This window comes from Schistocerca gregaria, chromosome 11, assembly GCF_023897955.1.
Source record: "Schistocerca gregaria isolate iqSchGreg1 chromosome 11, iqSchGreg1.2, whole genome shotgun sequence".
NCBI lineage: Eukaryota > Metazoa > Arthropoda > Insecta > Orthoptera > Acrididae > Schistocerca > Schistocerca gregaria.
The window spans coordinates 136,876,088-136,899,116 of NC_064930.1; the positions used below are offsets into that span (position 1 = coordinate 136,876,088).

A 23,029-nucleotide genomic window follows, 5' to 3' on the forward strand; every position below is an offset into this window, starting at 1 on the left:
TGAGATGACCCCGACTAGATGGAAATGCACTGCCCCACAAGGGATGATGTGCATTAAAATCGCCAAGTATAAGGAAGGGAGAAGGAAGTTGCTGAAGGAGGGCACTTAAGGAGGCAGGTGTAGGAGTTCTGTCAGGAGGGAGATACAGATTGCAAATTGTGACCCCAGAGTCCAGGTGGATCCTAACAGCAACTGCTTCCAATGTAGTTTGGAGAGGAATCCACGTGCTGGCAATGTCCGTTCGGACCAACGTGCAAACTCCGCCAGACGCCCGTAGGGGGCCGACCCGATTTCGACAGAAAGCACGGAAGCCACGGAGGGTTGGTGAGTGACCACCAGTAAAATGAGTTTCTTGTAGAACCACACAAGCCGCAGAGTAAAACGAAAGAAGGGATTGCAACTCCGGTAGGTGACGGTAATAGCCATTACAGTTCCATTGGATAGCCAAAGAACGATGAGTCAATTGGGGGGTGAACAGGCTAATGTCAGTCATGCCGGTGGGTCACCACCCGTCACCGACAAGGAGGGGGCGACATCCATGAATAACAGGTCAGAGTTAGGTTGTGAAGATGGGGACGAGACCTCTGGCGATACCAGAGACTCCTTGTCCCGGGACTTGTGCTTCTTCTTTCTTTCTGCTTGGGATCGTGGAGGGCTGTGCAACAAAATGGAGCCAGCCACAGCAAGATCGGGAACAGAAAGAGAGCGGGCGATCTGGGGGCCCGCAGACCGTGGTTCTCGTGGTGGCCGCGTGGCAGCAGACCTTTGGCCTGGAAGGTGCCGGGAAGGGGGATCCCGCGAGGGGCGCCCATGACCGGCAGACGCCGAAGAAGCAGGACACTTCTCCAGCCGGGGAGAGGAAGCGGTGCCCGGAGGGGATGGTGTGGGAACCGTAGGGGGAGGGGGGAGGAAAGGGGTTCGGGACTGGGGTAAGGAATGAGGAGGAGGGGGTGAAGATACTACTGAAGCATAACTAGTTGTCAGGGTCACTGGATGAAGGCGTGTATACTTTTTACGGGCCTCGGTATAGGTGAGACGATCAAGAGTCTTATACTCCTGTATCTTTTTCTCTTTCTGATACACTGGGCAATCCAGTGACCGTGAAGAATGATTCCCACGACAATTTACGCACACAGGAGGGGGAACACAGGAACTTCCCTCATGGAACGGATGTCCACAGTCACCACAGAGGGGGGCCTGCGAACAGCGCGAAGACATGTGGCCAAAACGCAAACACTTGAAACATCGCATAGGTGGTGGGATGTATGGCTTCACGTCACACCGATAGACCATAATCTTGACCTTCTCAGGGAGGGTGTCCCCTTCAAAGGCCAAGATAAAGGCACCAGTGTCAACGCGGTTGTCCTTCGGACCCCTCTGAACCCGCCGAACAAAGTGAACCCCCCGCCGGCTTAGATTGTCCCGAAGTTCCTCATCAGATTGAAGGAGGAGGTCTCTATGGAAAATTACACCTTGCACCATGTTCAAGGACTGGTGTGGGGTAATTGACACAGGAATCGTACCAAGATGGGTACAGGCACAGAGAGCTGCAGACTGGGTAGCTGAAGCGGTTTTAATCAACAGCGACCCAGACCGCATCTTGCTGATAGAGTCCACCTCGCCAAACTTGTCTTCGATGTGTTCAACAAAAAACATAGGTTTCGTATGAGTAAAAGTATCCCCATCAGTTCTGGCGCAAACCAGATAGCGAGGGAAAGGTTTCGCCCCCAGCCGACGAGCCTGGCCCTCCTCCCAGGGGGTAGCCACGGAAGGCAAGGCGGAAGGGGCAGAGGAAGCAGCACGTGAAGAATCTTTTCCAGTCAAAGAGACGGCCGGAGAACGGCCAGAGTTGTGGACTCTTATGCGTTTCATGAGCATAGTGTCCGCCCTGATACCACCCACTCCGATCAGGGGCTCTCCTCATGGGCGCCACCCAGCCACAGCAAGGGCCGTCTGGCACGGCGGCCATTGCTGGGAGTTCCGATGCTCCAGGACGACAAGCAACCACTCCTAGGCTTACTTGAGGAGGTCACAGCTCAGGTATCAGACGTGTGATCCCTGTGTTTTCAGGGGGCTCAACCAAAAGGGTACATAGCGACCCCACCACACGAGCTGGCTACCGTGCTGGCTATGGACCCTAGCGTCAAACAACGACGTAAAGGAAATGATGGAATCAATGATGATGGCACACGCCGGAGACACTGGGTAAGGTGCTCTTCCCCAAATGGCTCACACTACGGAAGAAAATTTAGTGATGGAGGTCAAACCCCAGAGGGGACCAGAGAATACCAAAAGGATGAAGGAATTACAGAACAAGGCCGAATTGCAAGGTCAGGAGAATAGCAGGGACACCATAAGTAGGGACACCATAAGTAGGGACACCATAAGTAGGGACACCATAAGTAGGGACACCATAAGTAGGGACACCATAAGTAGGGACACCATAAGTAGGGACACCATAAGTAGGGACACCATAAGTAGGGACACCATAAGTAGGGACACCATAAGTAGGGACACCATAAGTAGGGACACCATAAGTAGGGACACCATAAGTAGGGACACCATAAGTAGGGACACCATAAGTAGGGACACCATAAGTAGGGACACCATAAGTAGGGACACCATAAGTAGGGACACCATAAGTAGGGACACCATAAGTAGGGACACCATAAGTAGGGACACCATAAGTAGGGACACCATAAGTAGGGACACCATAAGTAGGGACACCATAAGTAGGGACACCATAAGTAGGGACACCATAAGTAGGGACACCATAAGTAGGGACACCATAAGTAGGGACACCATAAGTAGGGACACCATAAGTAGGGACACCATAAGTAGGGACACCATAAGTAGGGACACCATAAGTAGGGACACCATAAGTAGGGACACCATAAGTAGGGACACCATAAGTAGGGACACCATAAGTAGGGACACCATAAGTAGGGACACCATAAGTAGGGACACCATAAGTAGGGACACCATAAGTAGGGACACCATAAGTAGGGACACCATAAGTAGGGACACCATAAGTAGGGACACCATAAGTAGGGACACCATAAGTAGGGACACCATAAGTAGGGACACCATAAGTAGGGACACCATAAGTAGGGACACCATAAGTAGGGACACCATAAGTAGGGACACCATAAGTAGGGACACCATAAGTAGGGACACCATAAGTAGGGACACCATAAGTAGGGACACCATAAGTAGGGACACCATAAGTAGGGACACCATAAGTAGGGACACCATAAGTAGGGACACCATAAGTAGGGACACCATAAGTAGGGACACCATAAGTAGGGACACCATAAGTAGGGACACCATAAGTAGGGACACCATAAGTAGGGACACCATAAGTAGGGACACCATAAGTAGGGACACCATAAGTAGGGACACCATAAGTAGGGACACCATAAGTAGGGACACCATAAGTAGGGACACCATAAGTAGGGACACCAAGAGAGGGAGAGGAGAGGTCGGAGGGAAGGATGAAGGACAGGAAAGGAGGGGAAGGGAAAGGAAATGCAGCCCGGAAAAAGAAGGAAGGCTGCAATAGCTCGGGGCCCCGTGCTCGCCACGCACGTACTCACGAAAGGACCGCGAGCCCCCTGGGGGGGCAACGCGTAGAGCTTGGGACGTAGGGGCGAACAGAAATTACCTCATAGCCCCCTTTTATTTTCGATGGGAGCTGAACTCTGTCAAATGTCAAAAAGACAGTACGGGTTGGAACGATGTTCGTGTCAACCCTTTTCATGACTCTACGAACAGCTGTTACGCCCTGGTCAGACAGGTAGTGTTGAATTTCCTCGGCGGACAATCCGTCGAGGGAGTGTGTATAAACGACCCCACGTGAGGAATTTAAAGTGTGGTGCGGTGCGCTTCCACCCTTACAGGGAAGGTGTGGAGCAGTGAAGTACGCAGCAATTTTTGTGCCTGGAGGGCACTGACTGTTTCTAACAACAAGGTGCCACTCCGTAATCTGGAACAAGACTTCACAGGACCTGCAATTGCATCGACACCTTTCTGAATAATGAAAGGGTTGACTGTGGAGAAGTCATGACCTTCGTCAGACCGAGAAACAACAAGGAACTTACACTTGTGAGCAGACATAGTGGAAGATGAGGAAACCATTGCCAAAGAATCCCCAATGATTACTGGCGTCTCCGATGATGCGCTCCTCCCTTGTGGGGGCCCTCTCCGAGTGCACTCCCGCCTTAGGTGATTGTTCACACCTCAGGTCAAACCTCCTGAGAAATAGACGGAGGGAGCAATCAGCACTTTTGAAAGGTATCAGCTCAGGTAATCACCCTTCCCTGGGCCTGGCCGTTACCAGGGTGTACGTAAGTGTCCTACTTGTCTACCCGGGGCGGGGAATTACGCATTACCCCGTCACCTGCTACTCACCGAAATGCGTGGGTCGGCTATCAGACACGCACAGGGAGGAAAAAAAGAGAAAGGGAAAAACAAAGAAAGGGAAAGGAAAGAAGAGAGGTATCAAACACCACAGCGGAGAAAGGGTAAAGAGAAGAGGTAAGGAGAAGAGAAGGACAAAGGAAGGACGAAGATTTGCAAGCAGAGAAAGCAAAGAATGGGTTACATTTTCGAGCATCCGTTTCCGGACGTAGGCACAAAACATACTCCCAGAGGGGCAGAAAGGGAAGGAAAGAGACAGAGGTGATTGAGGGGAGGGGGGGGGGGGGGTGATGCGGAAAGGGAACGTATGCAGCCTGGAAAGGAAGGAGGGCCACATTAGCTCGGGGTCCCGTGCTCGCTACGCACGTATCCACAAAAAAGTTGTGGACCCCCTGGGGGCACTTAAATCTTGATAACCTGTCACTGTAGCAGCAATAATCAATCTATCAACTACACCAGACACTTGACTTATATAGGCATTGCCGACTGTGGTGCTGTATTCTGCCTGTTTATGGTATTTGAATATGCATTCCTATACCAGTTTCTTTGGTGCTGCAGTGTGTATATATATATTCTTTTCTACTTGTTTCTTATGGGCGTTAACTGTGTCTATATTGTGAATCTAATTTCAGCTGAACATTGGTTTCGCCTAGAAATGAAAGACGAGAACATTATTCACGAGTCACTGACATTTCATGTACTTTCATTTTAAACCATATATGCCCAAAATCATTTATTTTGGTTTAACAGTAATGAACATCTCACCGAAATAACACAAAAGACAAACAAAACACTTTTCTTCAAGCTACAAATCAATTTCTTTTAGTAAATTTCTGGATTGAACATCAATTTTTTTGTTTGTTTCTGCAGATTCAGATTGAGGAGTAAAGTACCCAGAGTTTTACCTGAATTTTTTCCATTGATAGTCTGTTGGTAAAGGGAGTTTTTAATGATGAACTTACTTTTTCATGTTTGTAAATTTCACAGTCAACTTTATTTTCACTTAAGGAAAACATGCTGCACACAGCTATACTGTTTTAATTCTCCGACCTTACAGTGAGCTGCATTGTCTTTGGAATGAACTAATTGCACAAAAATGAACAGAAATAATTGACTGTTCAGGAAGGTTCTAAACACATTGGGAATACATCAGTTTTTGTTCTGTAGCAATGCCCTGCTGCTGTAAAACATACAAATATTGAAATAATGCCTCTTAGTTTCCAAATCTAAAGTCATAATTTTATCCAAATTATATACAATAATTTATAGTGCTGTTTATGTATATTATTTCTGTATTCATTTTAAGTCTCCAAATGCATTAGCATCAGCTTCCAGAGAGACAAACTGCAGTGAATTAAGTTTGAGCCCATTATGTATTCTAAAACTGTAACTGCTGTAGGTTCTAAACTTTACTGCTCTCTTACAGGTGGAACGAAAAGCCCTGAGTCAGAGCAATCTTGGCTCCACCCCTGCCACTGAAACTGTGTAGGAACAGACATCCTACCATTTTTCATGATGCTTATGAGCATAAACTGTGTCAATCTGTAGTTACCTCAAAGTTTCAGGAATCTACTGGACAGTGTGTGCACTTAACATGTTTCTTCAAATCGATGTTTTATGGTAGGAATTTTGATACGGTTTTTACAGTGATTCACAAGGAAGATTCATGTACAAACGGCGTTCAAAAAGTTTTGCACAGTAGTGTCTAACTTTATTTTTTGCAGGAGGGGAATGAAATTTTTTGTGAACGTGCTTTGAACATTTAGCTATAAGTTGGTATATAAAAGAATTTTCTTTTCTTTAGAGGTGAAATAGATGTCCTGTTGCAACAATGGTCAGCGATGGAGTTCCTCTTTGAGACTGGCGATGACTCTGCCACATCAATGCACAGGAAGTTGCTCCTTGCTCCCTGTTTGTGGAGAGGACACAGTGGATTGCAGCAGTATCCAGCAATGGTTGCAGAGGTTTAAAGAAGGTGATTTCTCTCAACTGGACAACCCACGATGTGGTAGACCGTCGACGGCAGTGAGTGATGTGAAGAAGGGCACCATTGATCAAATCATCCAAAATGACAAATTTGTGACGACATGACAACTTGCTGAAATGACTCATCATTGGGTCGTGTGGTATCACTGGTACAGTCACTAAAATACAGAAAAATCTGTGCACAGTGGGTGCCTAGATTACTGACAAGAGAAATGGAAATAATGAGGAATAATGTGTGCGATGGCATCATTACCCAGGATGAAACATGGTTGTTTCTGTCCAAACCTGAGAGCAAAACCCAATCAGCAAAACCCAGTGGCATCATCTGGATTCCCCTCGGAAGAAGAATCCAAAACTTTCACGAACAGCAGGGATCATTGTGGTGCCCTTTTCATTGACTTTTTGGAAGCTGGGCCCACAATTAACCAGGACTGTTGCTGTTTGTCATTGGACAAGCTGTGATGTGCCATCAAGACCAACAGACCACAGCTTCAGGGTCAGCTCATCAGACTATACCGTGACAATGCCAAACCACACACAGACCTTATGACAGAGAAAAATCAGGAAAATGGGTTGGAAAATTGTTGCTCATCCTCCCTACAGTCCGGACTTTGCTCCATCTGATTTTTACCTCTCTGGTTGTCTGAAGGCTCACCTGCGCGCTAAAACATTTTATAGTGAGAAAGACCTTATTTCCTGTGTCAAGCGATGGTGTAAAAGTCAGTCTCCAGAATTTTACCAAAGTGCATTTACATCATGGAAAGAACGTTGGGCCAGATGTGTCACATGCTGACGGAGGTAAACTGAGCAGGCTCAATGTATAGCTAAAAGTTTTAAGTATGTTCACAAAAAATTTCATTCACCTCCCGCAAGAAAAAATAAATAAATAAATAAATAAATAAATAAAATAAAAAAATAAAAATTAAAAAAATCAGAGACGGCTGTGCAAAACTTTTTGAAATCTATTTGTAGATAATTTATAGATGTTCCATGTAAGATGACTGAACTATGATAAATTATACTAATTCCCCACTGTTAGAATGATGCCATAGCCATCTACCAGTGAATGGCAGAGCACCTTGGAACCACCCATACATATTATAAAGTAGAAGTCCCCATCTTGTTCATTGGTCTATATGTGAAAGCTAATCTCTGGAACCATTAATGCCATATCTGTGGCTCAGGTCACTACAACACGTCCATACTGACGTGTCCAACTGATGTACGTGTCCAACTGATGTATGCCAGTTGGAATCACGGTGGTGGATGAAATTTTTACTGTGACTGGCAAGGAGGCAGAGGTTTTGGGATAAATTTACTGGTCACTGGTATAACGATTACAGAATAGATTGAGAGAGAACTGAAGAAAGACAAAAGTAATGAGGTGAACAAGATTATCAGTTTCACCTTTTATATTATGTCATTACCAAGTCTGCCATACCTTTATACATAGTATGATGGGTCTATAAATATTTTTTACACTAAGAGACGAGACACACTGCTTACCCATGTTTAGTCCAAGTACAGAGAAGAATATATAACTTAGGTTATGCTGCAGAGAAGCAATGTCAAATTATGCAATTCTGCTACGTTACAAAAAGCAGACTAGCAAAAGCAAAGAGGGAATTCCTGGCCAAAAGAGGTCTATTAGTGTCAAACTTTGGTATTAGTTTGTGAAAGAAATTTCTGAAAATCTGTATTTGGAGCACAACATTGTATGGTAATGGGAAAATTGGAAAATAGTACTGAAATGTTTGGTGCTATGGAAGGGTGCTTAATTTTAAGTGGACTGTGTGCAATACCTAAACAACTAGCTCTCAATATCATACCTTTTTATTTTTTCTAGTTATTAATTTTTAAGAATGTTTTCTTTTACTTATTAGTAATAAGAAATTTGTACGTTGCCAAAGATGACTGCAGAAATAGGTTTTTAAAATTATCTTTGTAACATAAGAACAATGTCCAGAGAATATTCGATTTGTTTAACGACTTTTGTTTCAATCTAGCTTGAGAGTACTATATTCCCTTATAAGCATCACTTTTGCCTGCAATCATAGGAAGAGGCAGTAATTTCTTACATCCTGCAAGACATCTCAAATATACATGTGCTAATCATCAAGATTTAATGGATGGACTACTTGATCGGCAACAACAGAAATTTAATGATCTCAGTGCAACCTAATAGTGACTTCTATTAAATATGTTGTTGTTGATGTTGTGGTCTTCAGTCCTGAGACTGGTTTGATGCTGCTCTCCATGCTACTCTATCCTGTGCAAGTTTCTTCATCTCCCAGTGCTTACTGCACCCTACATCCTTCTGAATCTGCTTAGTGTATTCATCTCTTGGTCTCCCTCTACGATTTTTACCCTCCACGCTGCCTTCCAATGCTAAATTTGTGATCCCTCGATGCCTCAGGACATGTCCTGCCAACCAATCCCTTCTTCTAGTCAAGTTGTGACACAAACTCCTCTTCTCCCCAATCCTATTCAATACCTCCTCATTAGTTATGTGATCTACCTATCTAATCTTCAGCATTCTTCTGTAGCACCACATTTTGAAAGCTTCTATTCTCTTCTTGCCCAAATTATTTATCGTCCATGTTTCACTTCCATACATGGCTACACTCCATACAAATACTTTCAGAAACGACTTCCTGACAAATCTATACTCGATGTTAACAAATTTCTCTTTTTCAGAAACGCTTTCCTCACCATTGCCAGTCTACATTTTATATCCTCCTACTTCGACTATTATCAGTCATTTTGCTCCCCAAATAGCAAAATACCTTTACTACTGTAAGTGTCATTTCCTAATCTAATTCCCTCAGCATCACCCGAAATAATTCGACTACATTCCATACATACTATTAAATATATATGTGTCATAATCGAACAACTGAGTTTTTGTTAAGCACCAAGTTTGCTGCAAAATCAGACACTAAAAATTTCCATGGACACATTAAGATATAAAACACATTTTTGTGATTTTGGTGTTTGTGCATAGCACTGTATTTTTCTTACGGTACAGGGAAGACTGTTCATGGCACCAATCTAGTTTCATCAGGAATCCATGCTTCAATTGCAGTACTGCAAGTAGTAACCGTCTCTCATTGTGTAAATTTCACACCAATTCCATCTCTTTTGTGTTAGTTGTTAGGCTGCCTCCCAGCACAGTTATTCCAATAATGACAAACAGACTATCAACAGGTACGATAAGAACTGAGAGGGTTCTTCACAGCATCATCAAGAAGAGAAATTTGGTAGCACCAGAGGGTGAAAACTACAAGGAAAGACAGAAATTGAAATACATCCAACAAAAAACTGAAGATGAAGGGTGCACATGCTGTACTAAGATCAAGAAGTTGCCACAGGAGATGGAATTAGAGCCACATGGCAGAGAGAGAGAGAGAGAGAGAGAGAGAGAGAGAGAGAGAGAGAGAGAGAGAGAGAGAAGATTGAGGTAAATGACAAACAAAAGATTATACAGTTCACGTGTGCAATCTCTGAAACAGGAGTCACAGCATCAGACTTCAGAACAAGTATCATTCACACAATCCCGAAGGTAATGAGGGCAGATAAATGCGGGAACTGTTTAAACTGTTCGCATATCCCAATTGCTCGACAAATAAGTAACAAAAGGATGGAATACCAAGTGTCGGATCTGTTACAGGATGATCAGTTTGACATAGGAAAAGGTAAGGCAGCACTGAGACTGCTATGAGATGTTTGATAATGGAAACAAAACTTGAGGAAAATTACACACTTTCAAAACCTGTCTTTGGGGCAGATCTGTAAGATAGACCCCACAGCAGTACGGCGCGGGGCAGTACTCACGTCACTCATCTCCTGGTGGTCCATCTTGAGTGCGAGCCGCATCAGGTCATAGGCCTCACAGATGAGCTGCATGTCACCGTACTCGATCCCGTTGTGCACCATCTTCACGAAGTGGCCCGCACCGCCATCACCCACCCAGTCGCAGCACGGCTCCCCGTTCGCCTTTGCCGCTATACCCTGCACAGAGAAGAGGGGAAAAAATTATGACATGAAATGGAAACACTAAATGAGGGGGGGGGGGGGGGGATCTCTTTAGTGTCCGTTTTGAGATATGGTGAACAGAATAATGCCGAAAATTTGTGTCAGGAATGTTTCTATTTTGAAGCTAGTCTCTTTGTGGCATCCCAGCTATGCTACCGCTTCGATTCAGATATTAAGTACGGCCATAATTTATGTCGTTATCTGACTGTCAAAACCCGACGAGGAAACGAGTATTTCTTTTTTTAGATAGAGGATAAAAGTGGCAGCATTTTTCAGGGCTGTATTAGATACAGCTCAGCTAAAAATACACACAGTTAGCTCTGATTAAAATTAATGCTCTATAAACTACCACACTTCTTCAGCTATTTTAAACAATAACACTGTGCACATTTTCCCAAAGATTTAGAAAAATAAAACTTTTTTCAGTAGTGACTGTGCTGGGAAACATGACACTAAACACACTAATTAATTACAGCAATTCACTATATGAGGGGCTGAGAGCAATGTGGGTCAAGTACAAGAAATTGGAAATTCTAGTTATATGACAGTTTGATTCAAAATATCAATAATGCTCAAGAGCAATGGTGAACAAAGTCCATAGGTCAACATTCAGACTGCAGCAGGGTTAGGAATAACCCCAGTATTATTATTATTATTATTATTATTATTATTATTATTATTATTATTATTATTATTATTATTATTATTATTATTATTGAAAAGCAAACGAGTGGGTTAAGTTGGGTTTCAGTGGGATTTTTGGGATTATTTACATATTGACAACTGTATACTCCTCCCCCCATGAACCATGGACCTTGCCGTTGGTGGGGAGGCTTGCGTGCCTCAGCGATACCGATGGCCGTACCGTAGGTACAACCACAACGGAGGGGTATCTGTTGAGAGGCCAGACAAACGTGTGGTTCCTGAAGAGGGGCAGCAGCCTTTTCAGTAGTTGCAGGGGCAACAGTCTGGATGATTAACTGATCTGGCCTTGCAACATTAACCAAAACGGCCTTGCTGTGCTGGTACTGTGAACGGCTGAAAGCAAGGGGAAACTACAGCCGTAATTTTTCCCGAGGACATGCAGCTTTACTGTATGATTAAATGATGATGGCATCCTCTTGGGTAAAATATTCCGGAGGTAAAATAGTCCCCCATTCGGATCTCCGGGCGGGGACTACTCAAGAGGATGTCGTTATCAGGAGAAAGAAAACTGGCGTTCTACGGATCGGAGCGTGGAATGTCAGATCCCTTAATCGGGCAGGTAGGTTAGAAAATTTAAAAAGGGAAATGGATAGGTTAAAGTTAGATATAGTGGGAATTAGTGAAGTTCGGTGGCAGGATGAACAAGACTTCTGGTCAGGTGAATACAGGGTTATAAATACAAAATCAAATAGGGGTAATGCAGGAGTAGGTTTAATAATGAATAGGAAAATAGGAATGCGGGTAAGCTACTACAAACAGCATAGTGAACGCATTATTGTGGCCAAGATAGATACGAATCCCACACCTACTACAGTAGTACAAGTTTATATGCCAACTAGCTCTGCAGATGATGAAGAAATTGAAGAAATGTACGATGAAATAAAAGAAATTATTCAGATAGTGAAGGGAGACGAAAATTTAATAGTAATGGGTGACTGGAATTCGAGTGTAGGAAAAGGGAGAGAAGGAAACATAGTAGGTGAATATGGATTGGGGCTAAGAAATGAAAGAGGAAGCCGCCTAATAGAATTTTGCACAGAGCACAACTTAATCATAGCTAACACTTGGTTTAAGAATCATGAAAGAAGGTTGTATACGTGGAAGAACCCTGGAGATACTAAAAGGTATCAGATAGATTATATAATGGTAAGACAGAGATTTAGGAACCAGGTTTTAAGTTGTAAGACATTTCCAGGGGCAGATGTGGACTCTGACCACAATCTATTGGTTATGACCTGTAGATTAAAACTGAAGAAACTGCAAAAATGTGGGAAATTAAGGAGATGGGACCTGGATAAACTGAAAGAACCAGAGGTTGTACAGAGTTTCAGGGAGAGCATAAGGGAACAATTGACAGGAATAAGGGAAAGAAATACAGTAGAAGAAGAATGGGTAGCTCTGAGGGATGTAGTAGTGAAGGCAGCAGAGGATAAAGTAGGTACAAAGACGAGGGCTGCTAGAAATCCTTGGGTAACAGAAGAAATATTGAACTTAATTGATGAAAGGAGAAAATATAAAAATGCAGTAAATGAAGCAGGCAAAAAGGAATACAAACGTCTCAAAAATGAGATCGACAGGAAGTGCAAAATGGCTAAACAGGGATGGCTAGAGGACAAATGTAAGGATGTAGAAGCTTATCTCACTAGGGGTAAGATAGATACTGCCTACAAGAAAATTAAAGAGACCTTTGGAGAGAAGAGAACCACGTGTATGAATATCAAGAGCTCAGATGGCAGCCCAGTTCTAAGCAAAGAAGGGAAGGCAGAAAGGTGGAAGGAGTATATAGAAGGTTTATACAAGGGCGATGTACTTGAGGACAATACTATGGAAATAGAAGAGGATGTAGATGAAGACGAAATGGGAGATACGATACTGCGTGAAGAGTTTGACAGAGCAATGAAAGACCTGAGTCGAAACAAGGCCCCCGGAGTAGACAACATTCCATTAGAACTACTGACGGCCTTGGGAGAGCCAGTCATGACAAAACTCTACCAGCTGGTGAGCAAGATGTATGAGACAGGCGAAATACCCTCAGACTTCAAGAAGAATATAATAATTCCAATCCCAAAGAAAGCAGGTGCTGACAGATGTGAAAATTACCGAACTATCAGTTTAATAAACCACGGCTGCAAAATACTAACGCGAATTCTTTACAGACGAATGGAAAAACTGGTAGATGCAGACCTCGGGGAGGATCAGTTTGGATTCCGTCGAAATGTTGGAACACGTGAGGCAATACTGACCTTACGACTTATCTTAGAAGAAAGATTAAGAAAAGGCAAACCTACGTTTCTAGCATTTGTAGACTTAGAGAAAGCTTTTGACAATGTTGACTGGAATACTCTTTTTCAAATTCTAAAGGTGGCAGGGGTAAAATACAGGGAGCGAAAGGCTATTTATAATTTGTACAGAAACCAGATGGCAGTAATAAGAGTCGAGGGGCATGAAAGGGAAGCAGTGGTTGGGAAAGGAGTGAGACAGGGTTGTAGCCTCTCCCCGATGTTATTCAATCTGTATATTGAGCAAGCAGTAAAGGAAACAAAAGAAAAATTTGGAGTAGGTATTAAAATTCATGGAGACGAAGTAAAAACCTTGAGGTTCGCCGATGACATTGTAATTCTGTCAGAGACGGCAAAGGACTTGGAAGAGCAGTTGAACGGAATGGACAGTGTCTTGAAAGGAGGATATAAGATGAACATTAACAAAAGCAAAACGAGGATAATGGAATGTAGTCAAATTAAATCGGGTGATGCTGAGGGAATTAGATTAGGAAATGAGACACTTAAAGTAGTAAAGGAGTTTTGCTATTTGGGGAACAAAATAACTGATGATGGTCGAAGTAGAGAGGATATAAAATGTAGACTGGCAATGGCAAGGAAAGCGTTTCTGAAGAAGACAAATTTGTTAACATCGAGTATAGATTTATGTATCAGGAAGTCGTTTCTGAAAGTATTTGTTTGGAGTGTAGCCATGTATGGAAGTGAAACATGGATGATAAATAGTCTGGACAAGAAGAGAATAGAAGCTTTCGAAATGTGGTGCTACAGAAGAATACTGAAGATAAGGTGGATAGATCACGTAACTAATGAGGAGGTATTGAATAGGATTGGGGAGAAGAGAAGTTTGTGGCACAACTTGACTAGAAGAAGGGATCGGTTGGTAGGACACGTTTTGAGGCATCAAGGGATCACAAATTTAGCATTGGAGGGCAGCTTGGAGGGTAAAAATCGTAGAGGGAGACCGAGAGATGAGTACACTAAGCAGATTCAGTAGGATGTAGGTTGCAGTAGGTACTGGGAGATGAAGCAGCTTGCACAGGATAGAGTAGCATGGAGAGCTGCATCAAACCAGTCTCAGGACTGAAGAAAACAACAAACAACTGTATACTTCAGTTTAAATTCTTATGATTAAGTTTTTCAAAACCCATTCTTACAACTATTTTATTCTACAGGGGTGAGTCAAATCAAAACCTTAAATTTGTAATGACAAATCCGTTATCCTGTAAGATGGAAAGCGTGCTACGAACAGCGTGAAGAGTGGCCTGTAGGTGGCAACATAGTGCAGATGCACACATACCGTCGCAGTGTCAGTATAAAGATGGCCGCACCACTTGCGACTTGCACCACGGAAGAACAGTGTTCTGTTATTTGGATTTTGCACAGTGAAGGTGTGAAACCTATTGAAATTCATCGTCAAATGAAGATTCAGTAAGGTGATGCGTGTTTGTCACAGCAGCAAGTCTACGAATGGAGTAGGAAGTTCGCAAATGGTGTGACTTCAGTGGAAGATGCTCCTCGTTCAGGCCAGGCATAACGAGTTGTGACTACACAGAACATTGCAGCAGTTGAGCAAGATGGGTGCCACGGCAGCTGAACCCTGAAATGAGAGAACGACGTGTCGATGCTCGTGAAGAACTACTTTGGCGCTTTGAACGAGGTGGTGATGGCTTCCTTGCAAGAATCGTTACTGGGGACGAAACCTGGATTCACTTCCACCAACCGGAAACGAAGAGAGTGAGCAAGGAATGGCACCATTCCTCATCAAAACCAAAGAAGTTTAGAACAGAACCATCAGCAGAGAAGGTTATGATGACACTTTTGGGACGAAAAAGTTATCCTTATGGAGCATTACGTGCCTAGAGGGACCACTGTCACCAATGCATCATACACACATCTCCTAAAAATCATGTGCAATCAAATCAAAGCGAAGTGGATGGCTGTCAGTGGGTGTCTTTTTGCAACATGACAATACAAGGCCCCACACTGCCGTTCAACAGCTGCAACAATCACAGACCTGCATTTTGAGCGTCTTCCTCATCCACCATACTCACCAGACCTTGCTCCAAGTGATTTGCATATGTCTGGACCACTGAAAGAAGCAATGGGAGGAAAGAAGTTCCGTTCTGATGAAGAGGTACGCCACGCGGTGCACGAGTGGTTGTGCGGACTGCCAAAAGAATTTTTTTCTAAAGGAATTTATGCACTTTGTAAGTGCTGGAGGAATTGCATTGAGTGTGGTGGAAATTATGTTGAAAAGCGATACAGCTTTGTCTCACTTCTGCACAATAAACAACATTTCGAAAAATTGTTAAGGTTTTCATTTGACACACCCTCGTAACTTAAGAAATATTAACATAGCACTCTGAAGAAGTCCCTCCTAGCATTTACAAAATCTTGGATAATGTTGTTACTGCTCTTGTGGTCTTCAGTCCGAAGACTTATTTCGTGCAGCTCCTAATCTATCCTGTGCACACCTCTTCATCTCTGAAGAACCACTGCAACTTACATCATTCTGAATCTGCTACTGTAATCATATCTTTGTATCCATTCACAATTTTTACCCCCAAGATTTTGATGAACATAATGATTCAGTAAGTAAGATGAAGTAAATTTCACTGACCAGGGTACTGAAACTATTTGAAATTTTACATGGCCTGTCTTCGGGGTTAAAAATTGTTTTAATGGAATCCAAAGCAGAGAATTCTCTCAAATGAGGGTATTGACCACAACCGCCTTGTTTTTGGACGAGATAGAAGAGCCTGATGACTCACAACAACGTATAAGTAGCACTCTTTCGGTTTCTGTGTCCTTACAGAGTATACTGAAAAATAATTAAATATTTCGTGACAATTAATTCCATGTCGGCAGTGAGGACTCGTCAGCACTCGATATAGTAATGGGAGAATATGGGCAAGGCATCCAATTCCTTCTAAATTTTTTCCCTAGTTTTTCCTTGAATTTGATGAAAAACATTCTTCTGGCCGTGTCGACAAACCCCTCCAAAACTGCTGTTGGTATTGTCTCCAAAGAATCTGTAGCTGTCAAAGTATCTAGAGAAAACTTTGCAACTGTCTCCGATGTTTTGTTATTCAGTGAATCAAACTTCAGCTTCTTTTGGATTCAGTCAGTTTCAGTAAAGTATTGAATAAGTAAAGGAAACATCTTTAAGCCTTGTGATTCAATGCAACAGTGTGTTTGCTATAAAATCGAAGTTGTTTCGGTTGTTTTATGCATTTGGACGCAGAATGCAGTGCGACAATATTTTGAACAATCACTGTTGCTTTGATCCTGGCTGTAGACTGCTTTGTGGTGACTTTGGGAGTCAGAATATATTGTGGCATTCAGTTTTACGGCACAGTCGAGAGAACTGAAGGACTGATGCTTGGTAACTTTACAAGCCGTTGTTAGTTCTACAGCAGCAGTGAGAGATTCTTCTTGGGTACCTTCTTTAATCACGAATATAAAACTAGGCTTTGATGTCAATGCTACTGCGAATCTATTTGTAAGATTTTCGTAGAAATTTGATGCCTGATATCTGCCTTATCCCCCCACAAGTTACTGAGATGAAACCGCTACAAATCTCATACACCACTTCCTGATCCATAGATCCTTTTAACAAAATGTCACTCTTTTGTACCATCTGAAAAGTGGCACTTTCTCTTACAAATCTTAGGCATTTTCGTAAGCTACAGTAAGTTTATACGAATACATGATGTCCATTCTTTCATGCCCGAAAGAACAGACATTGCACATTCATGTAACTGGTTCACCTTTATTGGCAATGAATCCACCTTCTTCAATGGGCATGCACAAATACGACAACGTCCAGTGGAAATCTCAAAGTAGTGAGCATTGAGCACAGACACAGTGACAGACACTTAAGATGGGTGGCATGAGATAGGAGTACGGGTCGCCTGGGAGGCGTGCCGAGATAGTTCATGCAGTTGTGATTAACTCTGCGTCCAGTTGGCGCACCTGTTAACACAACTGCCTATTGCGTTCTAACAAATTTGGAATACAAGTTCTCATACAGTATGTACGGGTAAATAAATATTTACACCAATTTTGACGTAAAGCCAAGAGAAATAGATGAAAATGTTGTTCTGCAAAAATACTGCTTGACTGAACCCAATATAAAATTTTATTATATTATGAGAACTGGTAATGATTTACCTAGTAGGTTACAAATGAGCAATTCAATCCCTGTTCACACGTTTCAATAACAACTTTACCAGATTTTAATCACTTTGAAAAGAAGACAGCAACATTCGGATGAAACAGTCAAGACAACTAACCAACAATTGAATTTTGAACAAACAAAACGTATCTTAATAAAGTGATTGCAATTTTTACTGCAAGCATAAATAACATTGGAATGACCTGTCTTCAAGATAGTATCATCAGACATTACCAGATTGTAGGATGAGCGAAAGCCCGGGAAGTAAACAGAACCACGATTGCAATCTATTATTTATTTATTTATTTATTTGCCACAGCCACATGTGACGCCTCCCCATACAATATCGCAGCCCGTGTGCAACTGTTATTTTAATGTGAAAACGTGGTGAATTAAACTATGCTAGGACAGTTCATTGTGACAGCAACCAGCACAAGTCACTAGATCACTGGCCAACCAAAAGATCGAACAGAACCCGAGATTTCCCAAACTGTGTCGTAAAATGTTCAAACAGTTTGAGTCAAGTTCAAACATGGCCGTACCCACAACAGCATTATATACAACCAGGACAAAATTAGGTCCTGTTGATATGTTGGGACAAGAAAGTCCCTAAGGGTAGCTGTCCTGATCTATCAGGACAGATGGCGACCCTACATAGGCTGCAGTCATAGTGGCACCGATATCAGCGAATTCCGCCAAAGACCAGCACAGGTCGAAGACAGCCGATCTTTTCAAATCAGTACACCACTACGAGTGCAGTCACACTGAACCCGATCTCACTGCCAGACACTTTGGATGACAATTGACGAAATTCGAATCTTTTTGTTTTCTTCGGTCAAATCAACTGACATTCTCACATATGAGCTGTGAGAAACTGATGCTCAAATCTTTCTTGAATGAGTTTGCAGCACCCTGAGGATAGAAGTATCATTATCGACATATAGTTAGGAATCTGTCTACTGATCTCACAGGTTTAGGTGTGAATTAGAAACTCAAAAAATAATTTGCTCAAATGAGCAGGATGGCATATCTTATGCTCAAAATTACTGCTGTTAATCTTTTTTGTGTTCTGGTGGGTGGACATTAGCTGTCTACCATTTATTATTACTGCTTACTGATGTTTTTATGCCAGTAGGGGGTGATTCTGTTACATGAAGTGGTTTGCAAATGTGGTGTTATTTCGTTTCAGTTTTCAGTGCTTTACGTATTTGGAGTATCTTACCCTAAGCTTTGTTTATCTTTCATACATACACTAAATAACAGTCATTGAAGGTTAATTAATGCGTCTTCGCACAACTTCAAATAAATTCAGCAAAACATGGTGTTTATAATCTTGCCTTTCATGGTCATCACTGATAAGGTTGAGTATGTAATGCCGAAAGCTCATATGTGAAACACTTTCGGATAATGAAAGCTAATTTCAAATACTTCTAGAGGTTTGATTAGAGCTCAGTTAAAAAATCTGATACATTAAAAACTCACTTCTGGCTCAAGGAAAGACATGACACTTAGGTTTTTGACATATGGTGATTACATCTTTCCAACATTCAAGCCTACACCACATTCTGAGAAATACAAAGTTTGTGTGTGCACTACGCTATTTATGATGCCCCAAGACTAATGTAAAGCGAATATCTTCACTGTTGCACCCCAAACACCACGGAGCGTTAAAACTTTTCTATACTAAATTTTGAAGCTATGCTTCATGCAAATGCACTAAAAAGACACTGTGATAACTTAAGACGATTTCCTTTACTAAAAGCTACACTATCTGAAATAATACTGTCATCAGAAACCTCATTGCTTTCTTTCTCAAACGGCATGTTAGATTCAAAGGTAGTGGCTGCTCCTTATACTAATCGATGGTGGGAGAAGAAAATTGGTGGCACAAAGTTAATGCATTTTTAACTTTCGTGGCACAGGTTTTCCCTTTTATCTCATATTCATAAAACTTCCTGTGTAATTCCAAGAACTGACAACAAGAGTGTACAGTTCTCTCAGCGTTCTTTTCGAGACAGCTGTAGCCAATTTATATGCATTCGGTATCTTTTTAATAGCAAATGCGGCACTGCAGCACTTTTCTCCAAGTACAGAATCATTGTGGTACCAATCCCGTCCTTGGAGGTTAAAATCTAACCTACTTCATAACAGAACAGATTCTAACTCAATCTAGCACCCTCGATCCCATCAAAAACCAACAAATGAGACCACATGTGCTTTGATCAAGTTGTTGGCCGATTTTGTCGGGCAGCCTCGAGTGACGACATCCGATGACAGTTGTCGGTGCCAAAGTGAATGCAGCCTTAAGAGGAATGCGGCCGTACCACAGAAATCACGACGACACAGCCACATTGTCATTGCAACCAATGTCGTTATAATGAAGTTCTATTGTAATTTTTAATATTAATCAGTACTTCAATTTCCGACACATACTTCTTTTTATTTGCAAATTTACCAGTTAGGATCATGCCACATTTTCATTTCTTCTTTGTCTGAAGTTTCCTCTTTCTTTGGTACTCCTTCATATGGGCGCTGTGCTGTTGCTTTATTTCATCCGTCCAGGGTCTTCCAGTTTTCTTAGTTCTTTTAGACTTTAAAGCCTTTTGAATTTTGAAGCACAGTCCGAAATGTATCCATATTTAACATCTGAACTCACCTAATGTTGAACGTTTCCAGATATTTACGAGCTTCCTTAACTCGTGTCTTAGTAGTCTTCTTTTTCCACAAGTAGCCTAATATCCTTTTGGTTAGTCTGGGTTTGTCATTCTGTACAGGTGTCCTAGAAGTACAAAACTTCTCACTTTGACGGCCTCAGATTTTCTCCATCTTTATGTAGATTTAATTGTTGCTAGAAAGTTTCCAGACAGTTTCGACCTGGGTCAGACCCACGATTTTCCATAACATTCTTCTGTCTAGTATCTCCAGCTTTTCCAACTTTTAATTCATTGAGAGCCATACGCTGGCATACAAGCACTCTTTTTTCCATAGCATTGTAGTGCTTTATTTTGGGATTCCAAAAGAACACACCTTCTATTGAAAATGTTTTTAGTTAATCTGTAAGCTCTCTCCATTTTTGAGATCCGGTTCCCCGCAGCAGCTTTTTCCAGTCCGCACTCTCGTACGGCTTCACCGAAGTATTTGAATTTTTTTACTCTCTCAATCGTTCCAGTCTCTGTTTCAAGGAATTGTGGTCCATGTTTGTCCCTTAAAGGGGGGTAGGATGTCAAAAGGGGCGACTTTGAACAGGAGAGGCACCACAGGACATTTTAATTTCCACTGTCTATACTTTTACAAATGAATTCATAGAACTTTAACAGCATGACCAGGAAGGATTCAGGATTCATACTCATAGCAGTGGAAGCTCAAAAACATAACAAAACACCTTTATTTTTACATGTGAAATTTCATCAGTTTTTCCACTTACTACTGGCTGCATTTGTTGCTATAGGTACACTTTTCTTCCTAAGCAAGAGAGATTCTTTGATGACTTTTGTACAGCATACAAACCATAGTTACAGGTGTATGAAACTCTAGAAGTTATTTAATTTATGAAAAAATGAATGAACAGTTACAGTTTCAACTTCATGTTTAGAAAAAACTCAAGTTTTATAATTAATTATCTCAATTTTTTTCCACAATTTTTTAATAGATCTGGAAAATTCTAGAGTTTCATACACCTGTAACTACTGTTTGTATGCTATGAAAAATTCATCAAAGAATCTCTCTTACCTTATGAAGAAAAGTGTACCTATAGCAACAAATGCAGCCAGTAGTAAGTGAAAAAGATGATGAAATTTCACATGTAAAAAAAAAAGGTATTTTCCTACGTTTTTGAATTTCCACTGCGATGAGTGAGAGTCCTCAATCCTTCCTGGTCATGGTGACAAAGTTTTATGAATTTATTTGTAAAAGTATAGACAGCAGAAATTAAAATGTACTGCGGTGACTCTCCTGCTCCAAGTCGGCCCGTTTGACGTCGTACCCCTCTTAACTAATTTGGTCTTTTTTGAGATCCGAATCCTTTCTAGTAGGTCGATCTGTATGGCCCCTTCTTATAAGTTCTCTGAAAGTATCACAAAATCATCAGCAAATGCCAAGCAGTTGACTTCGATCCCTCCCAATTTTCTTCCTACACAGATTGGGCTAATCCCGCGAATTTCAAGTTTGGAATTCCAAAATCTCACAATTTTCTGCCAGGTACAGTTAAATAATATTGTAGACAATCCACTGCCCTGTCACACGCCTGTCTCGATTTAAAACGGTTGGGACCATTCTCCCATAAACTTCACTTTGAAAGTTGTGCCTGTTGAGGTTTTCTTACAATGTTTGCAGCTTGTTTATTGAAACTTCCTGGCAGATGAAAACTGTGTGCCGGACCGAGACTCGAACTCGAGACCTTTGCCTTTCGCAGGCAAGTGCTCTACCAACTGATGCTGCAAGGTTCGCAGGAGAGCTTCTTTGAAGTTTGGAAGGTAGGAGACGAGGTACTGGCGAAATTAAATCTGCGAGGACGGGTCGTGCGTCATGCTCAGGTAGCTCTGTCAGAGCACTCGCCCGCGAAAGGCAAAGGTCTCGAGTTCACGTCTCTGTTCGGTAGACAGTTTTAATCTGCCAGGAAGTTTCATACCAGCACACACACTGCTGTGGAGTGAAAATTTCATTCTAGCTTGTTTATTGCTGTTGAATCGGAGAGATCTGTGGAATGCTAAACGTGGTGGTCACGGCACAGGTTATCTTTTAGGTAGGGGTGGGGAGGCGAGGGGAGGGGAGGGTGAAGAGGAAGTAAGAGACCGCGTTACACCCCTGGACGCACCTGGAAGATGTCCTTGACATGCGGCCAGGCACCCTTGTCGCCGCCGGGCATGAGGGAGGGCCCGTATCGTGCACCGTCCTCACCGCCAGACACGCCGGTGCCGATGAAGAGGAGGCCCTTCTCGCGCAGCGCCTTGGTGCGCCGCTCCGTGTCGTGGTACTCCGAGTTGCCACCATCGATGATGATGTCGCCTTTCTCCAGTAGTGGCACCAGCTTCTCGATGAAGTCGTCCACTGCCTGCCCAGCTGCATACACAAACACACACACAATTACTTCACCTTCCGAGGGGAGACAGGCAAGCAAATGACAGGTTATACACGCATCATAAACTGTATTGCTTCAACCTGGTTCCCAGAACTCCTGAAGATCCACAGTGACTGTGGATATTATATCACTGACAGTCCCTTTGACTGTTCAGAGATGTCTCTAAACCCGCCCAAAGATGTAAACAACCATGCCTATTAGACGGAGGGGGTCCGACAGCCGATCACCTCCAGTCATTCCACCAGGTAGGAGGTACACGGCTCGTGTTGTCTGTAGTTCAACCGTGCTCAGACGGTCAATACCGCAATTCGATCGCGTCCGCATTGTTACTTTGTGTCAGGAAGGGCTCTC

General features: G+C 42.6%; 1 protein-coding gene across 1 annotated transcript in view; it reads right to left on the bottom strand.

Annotated features, from left to right (window-relative positions):
* The window catches only part of LOC126295000 (6-phosphogluconate dehydrogenase, decarboxylating), a 122,918-nt gene that overhangs the window by 47,018 nt on the left and 52,871 nt on the right, over positions 1–23,029 (bottom strand). The window contains exons 3-4 of the mRNA XM_049987254.1: positions 22,415–22,659; positions 10,240–10,416 (exon numbers count right to left, since the gene is read on the bottom strand). Of these exons, the coding sequence (XP_049843211.1) occupies positions 10,240–10,416; positions 22,415–22,659 (422 nt within the window). The remainder of the gene's footprint in view (positions 1–10,239; positions 10,417–22,414; positions 22,660–23,029) is intronic.